This window comes from Bubalus bubalis, chromosome 6 (assembly GCF_019923935.1).
Source record: "Bubalus bubalis isolate 160015118507 breed Murrah chromosome 6, NDDB_SH_1, whole genome shotgun sequence".
NCBI lineage: Eukaryota > Metazoa > Chordata > Mammalia > Artiodactyla > Bovidae > Bubalus > Bubalus bubalis.
The window spans coordinates 112,542,859-112,558,130 of record NC_059162.1 but is presented as its reverse complement, the minus strand read 5'-3'; the positions used below and the strand labels follow the sequence as shown (position 1 = coordinate 112,558,130).

The window sequence follows — 15,272 nt, the reverse complement described above, 5'->3', positions numbered from 1 at the left end:
GAGTGACATAACCATTTTCCATCTCTATTTTATGCCCCCAACATTATTCCACACCCGCTGCTATCACAGCACCTCAAACATTTGATTATATTTATGTTTACTTGCAAGTTGGCTTCCATTAAGTGATTTAGAAACTTTTTGAAAAATAGGAATCTTGTTGACTCTGCTATAATCCAGAATGTGACCCATGGACTATTAATATTTGAATATTTCATTAAATAGTAATGTCCCCTAAAGCTCCTTGTCCTAGTTATAATTTTAAAAAATGCATGCTACTTTTAAAAGAAATCATAAAAGAAGAGATTAACTCATGGCATCTGTAGTCCTTGGGTTCATCTGCCGCTGGTTCTTTATAGAATTTCCCCAGAAGTGACTTTCAACTCTTTCCACCTGCCTTAAGTCCTGGCTCCATGGTCATGACCCACAGTTTCAGACACCTACACCCTCCTTTAATGAGTTTTGCCTGGCCGTGCTCCCTTACCTATCCTCCTCACTATTTCAGGCTGTCTTGTTGCTTTATATTCTTACTTTTTTTGGACTCAAATGAACCCCTCTACCTGATTTTCAATCCAATCTCTGCTTATTTTCTCCAGCAATTTACTTTAATAACACACTCTTGCTATCCGTCCCCCTGCACTCATTCATTCACCATCTACCCAGGCACTCACTCACACATCCATCCATCCACTTACACATCCATCCCTCACCTACTTATCCATCCATCCATCCATCCATCCATCCATCTATCCATCCGTCCACCCACCTACGTATCTAATCATTCAAACAATATGTACTATGACAAGCACTCTCCAAGGTACACCATGAGCAGGATGTCTGTTGGGTGTGACAGATAATAACTGGCAATAACAACCCTCCTTAATGAATATCCCCTTTCAAGTTCTAGCTCTTTCTCCTCTGCGTGCTAAGTCACTTCAGTTGTGTCAGACTTTTTGTGACCCTACGTACCATAGCCCACCAGGCTTCTCTGTCCATGGGATTCTCCAGGCAAGAATGCTGGAGTGGGCTGCCATTTCCTTCTCCAGGGGATTTTCTTGACTGAGGGATCAAGCCCACATCTCTTACATCTCCTGCATTGGTAGGTTGGTTCTTTACTGCTAGCGCCATGCCTGCAAACATAATATTTCTCATCCTAAAAAAGCCTATCCCTGACACCTCCTTCAATTACTTTTTTCTTTTTTGCCATTTTCCTTTCAAGAACGTTCTCTTGTCACTGCCTCTATTTCTGGATTCCCCGTTACTGTTTCCTAACTTGAGGTATATACAACCTGATCTTCCCACATGGCTCAGTCCATAAAGAATCTCCCTGCGAATGCAGTAGACGCAGGGACTTGTTTGATTCCTGAGTCGGGAAGATTCCCCTAGAGGAGGAAATGGCAACCCACTTCAGTATTCTTGCCTGGAAAATCCCATGGACAGAAGAACCTGGTAGGCTACAGCCCATGGGGTCCCAAAGAGTTGGACACGACTGAGCGATTTCAGTTTTTTGGTTTTGTTTTATAGTAAAGTGCAGTAATCTACGCTGTACAACTTGAGGATTTTTTTACATTTGTATATGCCCACTTAACCACTACCCAGATCAAGCTGTAGAAAATGTCTATCATCCCAAAAGGTCCATTTGTGTCCCTTCCTTGTCAATACTACCGCCTCTGAGAGGTAAACACGACTAGTGACTAAAGTTTCTCCATTGGTTAATTCTGCCCACTCTTGAACCTATCAGTGGCCTCATTCAGTACATATTGTTTCGTGTTTGGCTTCTTTCAACCTTCTTCATCCTATTTCTTGTATAAATTTGTTTTCATTTTATTGCTGCACTTGTATCCCATTGTATGTATAAATCACATTCATCTACTCTACTCTTACTGGAAATAGAATTGCACCCAGTTTTTGGACATTATAAACAAAGGTGCTGTAAACGTCCCTGTATCTGTCTTTGGGTGAACAAATGCACTACTTTCTCTAGGGTGTACACCAAAGCAGACCTGCTGAATAGGGTAGGTGCACGTTCAGATTTCAGAGATGCTGCTAAACTGTTACTTAACACGGCAGTTCTCAGCACTGGCTGCTCTGCAGAATTATCGGTGGAGCTTTACAAAGACCCAGAGAGCAGGGTCCCACCCCTGATCTGCTGCATCAGAACCTCTGGCGAGGAGGTGGAGACATCTGTATTTCTAAAAAGACTCACTAGTGATTCACCTGCACATCCTGGGTGAAGAGCCACTCTGACCCCCTTGCAGTCTGGATCTCACCCCCAAGACTCTAAGTCAAGGGACTTCCCTGGGGGTCCCATGGTTAAGAATCCTCCTGCTAATGCAGGGGACATGAGTTCTATCCCTGGTGTGAGAAGATTCCACATACCTCACAGCAACTAAGGCAGGGTGCCACAACTCCGGAGCCTATACTCTAGAGCTCATGATCCACAGCAAGAGAAGCCACCATAATGAGAAGCCGCACACCACAAGTAGAGAGGAGCCTCCACGTGCCCCAATTAGAGAATGTCCACCAGCAGCAACAAAGTCCCAGCGCAGCCAAAAAACAAATCAACCTCTATGGCAACTGTTCTTTTAGTGTCCACCCAAACCCCTGATCCCAAGTCCGGCTGCTTGCTCAGGGCTCCTGTGAATGCACCTGTTCTCCTTGGCTCACACACTCTGAGCTGCAGACCACCGATCCTCAGCCTGGCTTCTGTGATGCTTCGAGCTGTCTACTTGGCCCTCCAACCACCTACATCCACCCTTTTTCTGTCTCCTTTGTCATCTCTTCTTCTCCCTCCCCTCTCTGAATGGAGATGACCCCAAATCTGTCCATAGCTCTTCTACAGTCATCGTCCACGCACTCTTTGATGATCTCACCTATTCCCATGGATCTGACCATCTTCTCTGTGCAGACAGCTCCCAGATCTACAACCCAGCCCTGGCATCTCGCTTTAGCATCAGTCTAGTATTCTTAACTGCCCTCTGGATGTTTTCTTTGGGATTTTCAACTCACGTTACACAGTGAGTCTGAAAACAAGCTCTACTTCCCCCCTCGGAGCCAGCTCTGCCTTCTGATCTCACAGTTTGTATGAACGTCAGTCAGATGGATCAATATATCCTGCTTTTCTTCTTTCATTTTCACCACTTCCACGCCCACTCCAGGCCCAGTTATTTCTCAGTGGGAGCCTCCTCGTTGGTCCCCTGCGTCACCCTCATCCTTTACACTGATGCAGACCGGTCTTCTCTGTGTATCACCGTCATGCTGCCAGCCCTTCAGGGGATCTTGTAGTGGCTTCCTGAAGCAGGTGCTCATCTAACAGGTGAGACCGCTTGGCCTGGCATCAAGGACCTTCCTCTCTGCCATCTCAGGCCCCCGTCTCTTTCTCCTCATACTCAAGTCCAACTAGACCATCCCCTCACCACCTCCAAAAGTACCTGCCATGGGCCTGCCCCAATGGTGCCTTTAAGCCAGATGAGTCCAGCCACACAGCAGCCAGTGAGCACCTCACGAGGTGTCCTGCCTGCCCCGAGTCTCAGCCTCCTCGTGGAAGCAGTCCTGGATCTGCTCTCCTCCTCTCTGCGTTTTTCCCCTTCTCTAACTCCTGCTTTGTTCAGGCATCTCCCCAACTCTTGGCCTTTTTCTTACACTGCCATCCACTCTTCTACCTGCCCCTGAGCCCAGGTGTTGCCCAGAATTCTCTCCATTTCCCCAGGCCTCTAGCGGCCGGGGAAGCTCCCCACTGCAGCACCCCTAGGCCCCAGGACCCAGCACAGGGCTGGTCCCCCTGGACCGGCTCCCAGAGGGTGATGGGTGCCAGAACTTCCTGCCTTGGCATCTGCTCTGGCAATCCTTTCAGCCTGAAGTGGATCAGCCTCCCTCAGCCCTTGTCCTGTCTATCTGTTGAAATCCAAGTGCCCTTCAGGCACCACAAAGCCCCTCTTCAAGAAGCCTCCAGGATTCTTCCCTGCCCTGGTGGTTATTTCCCTCTGTGAGTACTCTTCACAGAAGTGGGCATCACATTATATTCTGCCTCTCGTTAGGGCTTCTCTGGTCTCAGATGGTAAAGAACCTGCCTGCAGTGCAGGAAGGAAGATACCCTGGAAAAGGGAATGGCTACCCACTCCAGTATTCTTGATTGGAAAATCCCATGGACAGAGGAGTCTGGTGGGCTACAGTCCATGGGATCATAAAGAGTCAGACATGACTGAGTGACTAACACTTTCACTTTCTGATGAGTTGTGTCTTTGTCTTGTCTTTCCTACTATCAACTCTTTGAGGGTAGACATCTAACTCATCTTTGATCTCCCACCACCTAGGACAGTGCCTAACCCATCACAGGTCATCGGTAAATACCTGGTGAACAAGAATGAATGAATGCTTTATAATAGTTTCCTCACTGTTCCATGGAACACAAGTAGTCTCATAAGATATTACCTGATATTTCATGACCAATTGAATTTGGCACATGAATTTTCCCATAGAGAACCAAGTGCTCATAAACCTATAAAGGCACTGATAAGTCCTGAAGCAAAGAAGCTAGTATAATGATGATTCACTTGGCAGATTAGCAAATATATTAATAGGACTTAAAGAGAGAAAATATGCAAACAGCCCATACAGCTTAATGTAAAAAAACCCAAATAACCCAATCAAAAAATGAGCAGAAGACCTAAACAGACACCAAAGAAGACATATAGATGCCCAACAGATACATGAAAAGATACTCAATATCGCTAATTATTAGAGAAACACAAATCAAAACTACAACGAGGTATCACCTCACACTGGTCAGAATGGGCATCTTTATTTTTTAAAGTCTACAAATAAATGCTGGAGAGACCGTGGAGAAAAAGGAATCCTCCTACACTCTTGGTGGGAATGTAAATCGGTGCAACCACTATGGAGAACAGTAGGGAGTTTCCTTAAAAAACTAAAAATAGAGCTTCCATATTATCCTGCAGTCCCACTCCTTGGCATATATCTGGAGAAAACTCTAATTTGAAAAGTTACATGCCTTTCAATGTTCATTGCAGCACAACTTACAGCAGCCAAGACGTGGGGACAACCTAAATGCCCATCAACAGATGGACGGATAAAGAAGACGTGCTGCACACACACACATACACACACGCGCGTGAACAGCAGCATCGTGAGCCAGCTCCTTGCAGTGCCCATGTCTGCTTGCCCAGCTTCTCCTTAGGGGAGGGTTTTTCTTTGTGACACGATCAACATAGGATTTCTACTGCCATTTCTTTTTTGTCACCTGGTGGATGAGGGTTCTCTTCACTTCCTGTTCGCCTTTATGGAATGGACAAAGGAGGGGTGAGATGTGCAAGGCGGATGGAGGTGGAGGACAGGAAAGGACTCACCCCCGTGGCTTTCTGCTTAGTGTAGGCGTATTTGTCCCGAGTCATTCTTTCAAAGCGATAGGTGGGTGCAAATGTGATTTCTTCTTCCTCTGAAATCAAACAAAACGGTGGTTTCAGTTTTGACTTCCCATGTTTCACATCTGGGCAAGTTTCTCTCTTTTCCAGGCATCATTCTTCCCCGCCCGGTGAGGATGTTTGGGAAAAAGGGAGACAGAGCCATGGAGGGAGGGGGCCCATGAGAAAAGGATGGTGGTTCTCACCAAAGTGCAGGAAAACCTTCTGCTCCTTCCTCTCCATGAGCAGCTGGTCGTGGGACAGGAGGTCTGCGTACTGCTGCTGCTTGATCTTCTGAATGATGGTTTCTGCCTCCTGGAGCAAAGACATGGCCGGGCCACTGGTGAGATGACCCCTTCACCACATGACAAGGGCCACATCATCCACATCCTGCCTGCCTGCCATACCAGGACTCCAAGCCCCCGAAGCTGCCCCAGACCCTGGTTCTAGAGATGTCAAGTTGGTGCTTATTTACACTCAATCATTTAATAAGGAGAACCCTGCAAGTGTAGTGAATTATCAACTCAATAACATAAGTTTCTGGCTGTTCTAAATTTGCAGAGGGACACTATTTTTGCACATGGACTTCTGGCATCCTTTTTATAAGACTTCCTTGGTAGGTATGTCTCCCTTGCTCTCTCATGGTCTCTGTGAGACAGCTTGTTCATAAGGCTATGAAAGGATCTGAGACCCTAGCCCCTGAATCTGTGGGCACCAGGCCTCTGTGATCTCGGCTCAGACTCCAAGAGTCACCATGACATTGGTGGGCTGTGCCAGCCTCGGGATCTAGCTGTCCTCTCTCCCAGGACTTATGTTACATCCACTCTGGCAAATGTACTGGGCGGACCCTCTAGGGAGTGAATGGCTGGGATGGCCCCTAATTGGGAAGGGTCAGGATCTGTGGGGCCCCTGTTCACCCCATCCCCTCTGCCTGCTCAGTCAGGAGGGAGAGGAGGAATTCTCGAGAAGCATCTTGTGAGGGAGGGAGGGGTTGGGGAGGGTGAGGAGGGCGCAGATGGGCCAAGAGCCGCTGTGGTAGCGGGAGGCCCAGGAGTGCAGGATGTGGGATGCCTGGGAAAGCATCTGGGAGCAGAGCCCCAAGGCCCAGGTCCAATCCCACTGTCAGAGATCTGCAGCGACCCAAGGCCATCCTCTCAGGCCACTTGTGCTCACGTTTGTAAAATCAGGTCTGTCTCCACCGTCCCCTTCCCTGGCACAGACACCAGTGCAAAGGACTCCTGTTACACAGGGAGCAGACAGGCGTGGTTCTGCTCCCAGGCCTGGCCCCTGCCCCCTCTTTCAGGAGCACAAATGTGACTGCATTTCGTTCTTATCACATCCAGGGGCCACGCCAGTTCACCCCCTTCCCACGGAATCCTTTACCTTCCCCAAGGGAGCAAGGCTGTCTGTGCCAGGGGCCCCCTCTGACTGCTGCTCATTGGATGGGTGTCCAAATTCAGGAGTGTCTTCCTTAGGCTACCTGGTGACCCATGATTTGGGGAGAAAATTGAGCTGGTCCCCACAGACTTCAGCCTTTCCTCAGGATCTGGGACTGGTGAGTTGAGAGGCTGCTGTTGGTCAGCTAGGGCACCGGAGGGGCAGAGAGGTGGTAGGGAGGGGTGGCCAGAACAGGTGTGTGGGAAGTAGGTGTGAGCAGAAAGTGAAAGTGAAAGTCACCCAGTCGTGTCCGACTCTTTGTGACCCCATGGACTATACAGTCCACAGAATTCTCCAGGCCAGCATACTGGAGTGGGTAGCTGTTCCCTTCTCCAGGGGATTTTCCCACCCCAGGGATCGAGCCCAGGTCTCCCACATTGCAGGCAGATTCATTACTAGCTGAGCCATCAGGGAAGCCCAAGAATACTGGAGTGGGTAGCCTATCCCTTCTTCAACAGATCTTCCCGGCCCAGGAATTGAACTGGGGTCTCCTGCACTGCAGGCAGTTTCTTTAGCAGCTGAGCTACCAGGGAAGCCCAGGTTGAGCAGAGGCGAATGCTAAAGAAAGGCAGTGGCTCCACAGTTGGAACAGTGTCGAGTCCCAGAGGAGTGGCCCCTCTGGACCAGCTCGGTCTGTGGGTCTCCACGACCTCCACCCCGAGTCAGCTCAAAGGAGCCTCTGTTCTGTGCAACCCCCGGCCCTGGGCAGAGAGCCCCTCACCCAGGTGGGCAGCTCCACGCGGTAGTTGAGATCCCCGAGCCAGAAGAGGTGGGTGAAGCGGTGAGTGATGTTAAAGGAACTCAGCTTCTTGTCTCCCAGGGCCAGAAACCGGAGAATATTCATATAGTTTTGGTTTCGCCTAATGAAACGAAAAAGCGGCCAGCTTAGCACGGGATCGTGGGTTCCCTACTCCATGGGCCAGGAAGTCAGAGGGGGACATGTGGGGAAGAGAGGCTTAAGTCTGCTGCAACCACCCATCTGATGTGGTCCCTGGGCTGAACTGGGAATGCAGGGTGGGGCCCGGGGAGCATCCGCTCTGCAGAAACTCAGTGGTCAACCTTCCCGATGACTCTGCATGACTGGGCCACCATAGGCAAATCGGGCTTTCACTTGTGATGGTGCCCCGAGGAGGCTTTGCCCTTGAGAAGTGGAGTGGTGTTTAGGTGCCTCTGGGATTAGTGACACAAGGAAGTGTCTGTTCTGTCCCCTAGGCAAGATGCACCCACACCCCTGTGCCACAGTTAGCTTTGATGAGACCACAGGAAAAGTCCTTAGAGGCCAACAGGGCAGGGTCTTCGCCAAGGGCTTACAGGGTTTAGGTGCTGAGGTCTGTCTGGGCAAATAACCCCAAAAGTTGCTCTTGGGGAGTAAGCTCCATTACCTGAGTTTCTTTTCGCTTCCTGAAGTCAGGTGGCTGTTAACAAATCCCAAGGAGGTTCCGTTGAACATGAATGACACCCCCACGGCTCCCTTGTTCCCTAAAGGGAGGGGGAGAAGGGAGAAGTCAGAACACCCGACAGGTAAAGTTGCCAAGTGGTGGGAAATCCGGGTGAAGCCACACCACTCATCAGGAGAGAGCAGGTGTGGGGAAAAAGGGAGGCCAAGGAAGAAAAAGAGCAGCTTCATCTAGGGTGAGAGATGGAAGGGGATAGGGACTGGGGTGGGGGGTGAGATTCCTCTAGGACAACAAGAAAACGGGGCGAACAGCCGGCAGCCTTGGGGTTCTCGGCAGGTCTGAGGGAGGAAGCTGCTGGTGTTAAGTCATCCTGGCATCGCCCTCTAAGCAGGTGTGTGTGTGTGTATGTGTGTGTGTGTGTGTTTCCCACAGGTCCAAGCAGGGCCATCAGAAATACTCAGAAACCTTGAGAAGAGGAGGTAGAAGGAGGAGCCGGCGGCTGGGGTGGGGCTGACCTCGCATCAGCAAACCGCAGCTTCCTGGAGAGGCCAAAACCCGCACTGAGACCCGTGGTTCTCAGAATGCGTTCCCCAGACCAGCAGCATCAGCACCACCGGGAACCTGGTGCAAGCCCACATCACAGGCCCCGCCCCAGACCTGCTGAATCAGAGCTTCGGGAGTTGCTGTTGTTCAGTCGCAAAGTCGGGTCTGACTCTTGCAACCCCATGAGCTGGGCTGTAGCCCTTCAGGCTCCTCTGTCCATGGGATTTCCCAGGCAAGAATATCAGCATGGATTGCCATTTCCTTCTCCAGGGAAACTTCCCGACTCAGGGATCAAACCCGCATGTCTTGCATTGGCAGGTGGATTCTTCACCATGAGCCACCAGGGAAGCCCTAAATATATTACATGTTTGTTGGTGTTTAGTCACTAAGTTATATCCGACTCTTTGCGACCCCATGGACTACAGCACTGCAGGCTTCCCTGTCCATCACCATCTCCCCGAGTTTTCTCAGACCTCATGTCCACGCACTTTGAGAGTGGGAGTCAGTAATCTCTGTCTAACAAGTCTTCTGGGTCAGGAGTTCGGCCAACACTGTCCCACCACCAGCTATAGGGCGGTTTCTACATTTTCAAATAGTTGGGGGAAAATCAAAAGAAGAATATTTTGATTAAATATCTGATATGAAATTAAAATGATATGAAATTCCGAGTCTATAAACAACATTTTATTGGAACACAGCTATGCCCTTACATAGAGTCCAGTAGTTACGACACAGACAGCATGACCTGCAGAGTCTTAAATATTTACTATCTAGCCTTTTAGAGAACAAGTCTGCCAGCCCTGCTCTGGGTGGTTCTGACACATGCCTGGGAACTTTCTCTGCCCATCATGGCAGCTGTGAGATGTGCTGGTCTTGAATGAGATGGGCTGTGAGTATAAGAGACACAACAGAATTGTAAGCCTAGAAGAAGAATGGACTGTAAGATAGCTAATAAACCTTTACATTGAATACCCATTGAAATGGTAATGAGCCCTGGTGGCTCAGCCGGTAGAGAATCTGCCTGCAATGCAGGAGACCCAGGTTCAATTCCTGGGTCAGGAAGATCCCCTGGAGAAGGGCACAGCAACCCACTCCAGTACTCTTGCCTGGAGAATTCTATGGCCAGAGGAGCCTGTCGAGCTACAGTCCATGGGGTGCGAAGAGTCGGACACGACTGAGTGACTAACACTTTCAGGAGGTTTGATAAGATATATTGTGAAGATTGACTTTCCTTGTTTCCTTTTCCTTTAATTTGGTACTCAAAATGTAAAACCACCCAGCTGGCTAACATTCTGTCTGGGTTGGACAACGAGATGGCCCCGGGGACGAGCCAGGCCAGGCCTCCTGACCCAAGGCTCTCTCCCCTCTGCCCTGGCGTTGACTCCCCTGTCCCCAGTAGGCCCCTCCTGTCAGCCTTCTCCCCAGCCTGGGGCCTAGGCTTAAGTCCCTGCCCACCACGTCCTTGCCACAGGGCCTTGGGCAGGTTTGGGAACATCACTGTAGCCTCCAGAGTCGTGTCTGTGAGTGGGGCTCACGATAGTCCCTGCCCCGACAGGGTGTTTGTATTAAATGAACACAGCAAGCACTTAGCACACACGGCTTGGCACTGGGTCCACCTTCTCAGAGGTCTCAGCTCTTCCACCAGCCAGTCAGCACCCAGTGAACTCCTGCCCTGTGCTAACCATGGCTGGGAGCCATTTCAGGGGAGGGAAATGGGGGGAGATTGGCCCCAGAGCAGAAGAGGAGGGGAGGGAAGCAGGGACTGGGAAATGGTGCATGGGAAATCCCCTGCCTCCAAGCTGTCCTCTTAGAGCCATGAAACTCAGACTGCCCGGGCCTGCTGCCTCCCTCTCTGGCCTTGTCCCATCACCTGTAAGGCTGAGCCCAGCGACCACAAGGCCTTTGCTTCGCTGCTCCTGCCGCGTGGAATGCTCCTCCCATTTCCTCAGCCCTCTGACTTCTCGGAGAGGCCCCTAGACCCCCACCCATCTCAAGTAGCCCCTGGAGCCGCCCACCCCCTGCCACACACTCTTTGCTGGCATGTTCACTCCCCACCATCCTGCTGTCAGTCTGTCTGTCCAGCTGTGGGAGCAGCCCTGTGTGTGGTGGACAGACACCTTGGGGGCCCAGCAGCATGCTGGGTGGGGCGGGGGGCACAGTCAGCTCCGTCCCGCTGAGGGTGGTCCTGTCTTGTAACGGCAGGCCTGAGCAGACTGCGGCCGGCGGCTGGTGGAGGGGGCGGGCAGCCCCGCAGAGGGGCTCGAGGGCTAGAAGCGGGTTCCTGGGCAGCAGAGGGCGTGGGCGTCGGAGCAGGGCAGCTGCTGCCACAGGAAGGAAGGCGGACAAGTGGGTGTGGACGCGGGCAGCTTGCGGTTTGTAAGCAGAAAGGCTGAGGGAGCTTTTCATGTTCAGTGGCGGCAGTTCTATTTCCTGTCACCTCTGGGGCTCTGTCCTGTCCCTGACGCCAAGCACCAGAAATCGTTGGCCTCACCCTCAGCACCACCCACGGCCCCCATGTGGGTGCACCTGCCCCCATGCACTCCCCGCCACTCACACACAGACTGACAGACTCACACTCACACACAGACTGACAGACTCACATTCATATATAGACTGAGAGTCATATTCACACAGCCTGACAGACACACATACACAGGCTGACTAACACACTTACAAACAGACTCACATACAGAATGACAGACTCGCACTCACACATACAGACTGACAGAGTCACATTCATACATATAGACTGACAGACACATACACAGACTGACAGACACACAGACAGACTCATACTCACAGACAGACTCACACTCACAGACAGACAGACACACTGACACAGACTCACACACTCACAGACTGACAAATTCACAAATACACACAGACAGACTGAAAAGACACAGAAAACTCACACACACATTCACATTCAGACTCACATACTCTCTTACACACACACAGACTCACAAATACACACAGACTCAGACACACACACACTCACACACATACATACGCAGCCCTCCGCATCTGTGCCAGTTCTCTGAAGCAGCCTGACTGGTCCCACTGGCTCACGGCTGATAGCAGCGTTTCCACCTCCACCTGAGTCTGTCCAGATCTAGACCAGGGGCCGAATCCAGCCTCCACCTCGTTGGTAGATACAGTTCTCTAGAACACGGCCGTGCTCTTCCAGGTGGCTGCTGTCTGCAGCTGCTCTCGTGTGGCGGCAGCAGGGCTGGGAAGTTGCGTGTGGACTGAAAAGCCTAACATATTTACTTCCTGACCCTTCACAGCACGGCTGTTGACCCCTGTCCTTGATCCCTGACACTCAAGGTGGGGTCTGTCAGCCAGCGGCCCTGACACCACTGGGAGTTCGTCAGAAACACAAGAATGTTGGGCTCCTGAGAGGTGTTGAGTCAGAACCGCATTCTGGCAGATCCTCAGAAGCACTGGGGTAGACCCTGAGGGCATGTAATCTGGGAGGACCATCCAGAGCACGTGGAGACTGGGAGTACCACCCATCCCAGAAGGGTTAGACACGCGAGTGTCGGCAGAAATGAGCTTACGCAGAACACACCCTCCACCCCAGCTCACCCAGCGTGTTGGCGATGCCCGTCTTCACGTTGTCGGTGCAGATGTGGCTGATCCGGTTCTCATGCTCCGGCTTGGCCAGCACCACGATGCGGATGTTCCAGAGGGTGTGGATGGCGATCTGGCGGGGGGGACAGTGCTGTGACCCTGGGCCAGGACACAGTGCTTGACCCCAGAGCAAGAGTTTCAAACCCAGCCCTCGCCCTCAGATGTGGGGCGGCCTTCCGGTCATCCCTATACTTTAGGGGACCCCTAAGGATGCTTCACAGATGACACAAAGTACCTTAAAGATAGGGCCAGCACTGACTAGATTTCGAGGAAGTAAAGGTTACCTACAAGCTCGGGCAAGGGAGAGGGACCACCCCAGTGATCAGCAACGCCCAGAGACACCATTAATCATTGGATACAGGTGAGCCTCTCTGGCCCTGAACGGCAGGGGGACCACTGAGCACACTCTTGCCCCCAAGATGCTCCCAACTTGCCAGGTCCGCTGCCCTGGTGTCCCAGCCGGGGCCACGGCCACCACTCACTGTCTTAAAGGTCATGCTGGTGACCTCTTGCAGGGAGTGCTTGAGTATCTCCAGCCACTCCTTCTCTCCCAGGGGGTCCTCCTGGGTCCCGATCACGTAGATGTCATGGGGAATGTAATCAGCTGAGTCATCCCGCGTCTTTCCCTGCCCCTTGGAGAGAAACCAGGACGTGATCTTCTTGGGAGGGGGGGCGTTACCTTCAACAGCAAAACCCAACACCAAGTGAGTCAAAGGTACATCAGGAGAAGTCAGAACAGACGTAGGGGAAACATGGGGGTGGGGGCAGGGGGGTCACATAGTCACTGAAAACCAGTCAGGCCACCCAACGAAATACCTTAGATACAGAGCGAGGTACTATCGTGTCCCAGGATGTTACATGGCTTTGTAAAGACAGCATTAAGTTTCAAAGGCTAGAAACACTCGAAGATTCCACATAGCAACTTGAACTCATAGCACAGATGTCAGCCACTGTCCTAGTCTTTGGGGCTATAGTGTAACTGGGACACAGGCCTTGAGGAGATTACTCTCCATTGTCTCCATTGAGACAGTGCGGTCAGCTGAGAGGCTTAGGATGGAGCCTTCTAACCCACAGTTAGGAGACAGCAATGCTCTCACTGCACAAGAGAGGTCTCAGCTGAACACCAAGATAGGCCATGCAGGAGTCAGCCAGAGGAACCGAAGAGCCTGGAGCCCCTACTCCCCGCCCACCTCCACTGCCATTGCAAAACCTGAGCCTAAACAGCTCAAAAAAGAAACAATGATAAAGATTTATTTCCCCCCAAATCTTGGAGGTTGAGTCAACTTTTTTTTACCCCCAGAGAGAAAACCGTCCTGGCTCACGACTGCCAAGAAGCCAAGAACTGGAGTGACCTGACCTCTACTCCCGCTGTGATTCAGCGTGGGAACATAAGCCCTGGGGCCTGGTGGTCTCTGCTCGGGAGACCCTCCCATGCTGCCCTAGTCAGCTCCTTCCATGGCGTGTGAAGGGCATGTCCGCAGCTGTTCACCTGGACGGTGCACAGCCAAATCAAAGATTTCCATGCTTGCAGAAGGAAACAGGGGAAAGGGCCAGGCACCTGTGTGCATGAAACCCCGGGAGTGAGAGCTGAGGGACTCAGGCAGCCAATAAGAAACAGTGGCAGAGACTGAGGGACACAGGAAGTAGGCCAGCATTCTGTTGGGTTAGCCAAAAAGTTTGTTCCAGTAAAACCCAAATGAGATTTTTTTACCAACCCAATACTTCAGCGTGGCTGGTTTCTGGGCATGAAGACCTGGGGAAGCTGAGGCTAGTGCAACCAGGACGGGGGCAACTCTCCTGAGTTCCCTGAGTCCAGCCCATCTTCCACCCAGTGACAGGCCAGGGGTCCCATGTAGCTTTTTCATTCAGATTCCCACTCCCTCTGCTCAGCCACTTCCTCCCAGGTGACTGGTCTACTGCATGGGGAGGGGGGTGGCCCTGATTCTGCTCCAGACCAAAGTGGGGGAGACATGCCCAGTTAAACTCATATTTCAGATAAACAATGGATACTTTTTGGAATAAGTGTGTCCTGTGCAGTAACTATCTAAAATTCAAATTGACTGGAACTTCTGTATCTACTTAATTTTTTAAAATTTCTAACTGAATATTTAAATTAAGTAATTACTTAGTATAATTCATATTAGTATAAAAATGTGTATTAGCACCTGAGTATACACTATGCATGTTTAGCACAATGGATATTTGGTGTATATTTGCACTTCTAACTGAACTGTTCTATTAAATAATTATTTAGTGTAATTATATTCAGTATACTTTGGAAGGAATGATGCTAAAGCTGAAACTGCAGTACTTTGGCCACCTCATGAGAAGAGTTGACTCATTGGAAAAGACTCTGATGCTGGGAAGGATTGGGGGCAGGAGGAGAAGGGGACAACAGAGGATGAGATGGCTGGATGGCATCACTGACTCGATGGACGTGGGTTTGAGTGAAGTCCGGGAGTTGGTGATGGACAGGGAGGCCTGGCGTGCTGCAATTCATGGGGGTCGCAAAGAGTCGGACATGACTGAGCGAGTGATCTGATCTGATCTGATAGTATGTTAATGTATTTAAGATATTATATTTGGTATATATTAGTATGTAAATATACATAGCATATATATTTAGCTTAACATATATTTAGTATGTATTTCTCCTTCCAGGGGGCTCAGTGGTAGAATCCACCTGCCAACGCAGGAGACACGGGTTCAATCCCTAGGCGGAGAAGATTCGCTGGAGAAGGCAATGGCAACCCACTCCAGTACTCGTCTTGCCTGGAAAATTCCATGGACAGAGGAGCCTGGTCAGCTACAGTCCATGGGACAGCAAAAGAGTCGAACACGACTG

The 15,272-nt window shown here is 50.8% G+C and overlaps 1 protein-coding gene across 2 annotated transcripts in view; it reads right to left on the bottom strand.

Moving 5' to 3' along the window:
- Positions 1-15,272, bottom strand: part of INPP5D (inositol polyphosphate-5-phosphatase D) — a 136,528-nt gene that overhangs the window by 25,236 nt on the left and 96,020 nt on the right. For both annotated transcript variants that reach the window (XM_044945292.1, XM_006041763.3), the window contains exons 12-17: positions 12,910-13,106; positions 12,383-12,500; positions 8,237-8,333; positions 7,576-7,714; positions 5,624-5,732; positions 5,364-5,452 (exon numbers count right to left, since the gene is read on the bottom strand). In XM_044945292.1, coding sequence (XP_044801227.1) covers positions 5,364-5,452; positions 5,624-5,732; positions 7,576-7,714; positions 8,237-8,333; positions 12,383-12,500; positions 12,910-13,106 — 749 coding nt within the window. The remainder of the gene's footprint in view (positions 1-5,363; positions 5,453-5,623; positions 5,733-7,575; positions 7,715-8,236; positions 8,334-12,382; positions 12,501-12,909; positions 13,107-15,272) is intronic.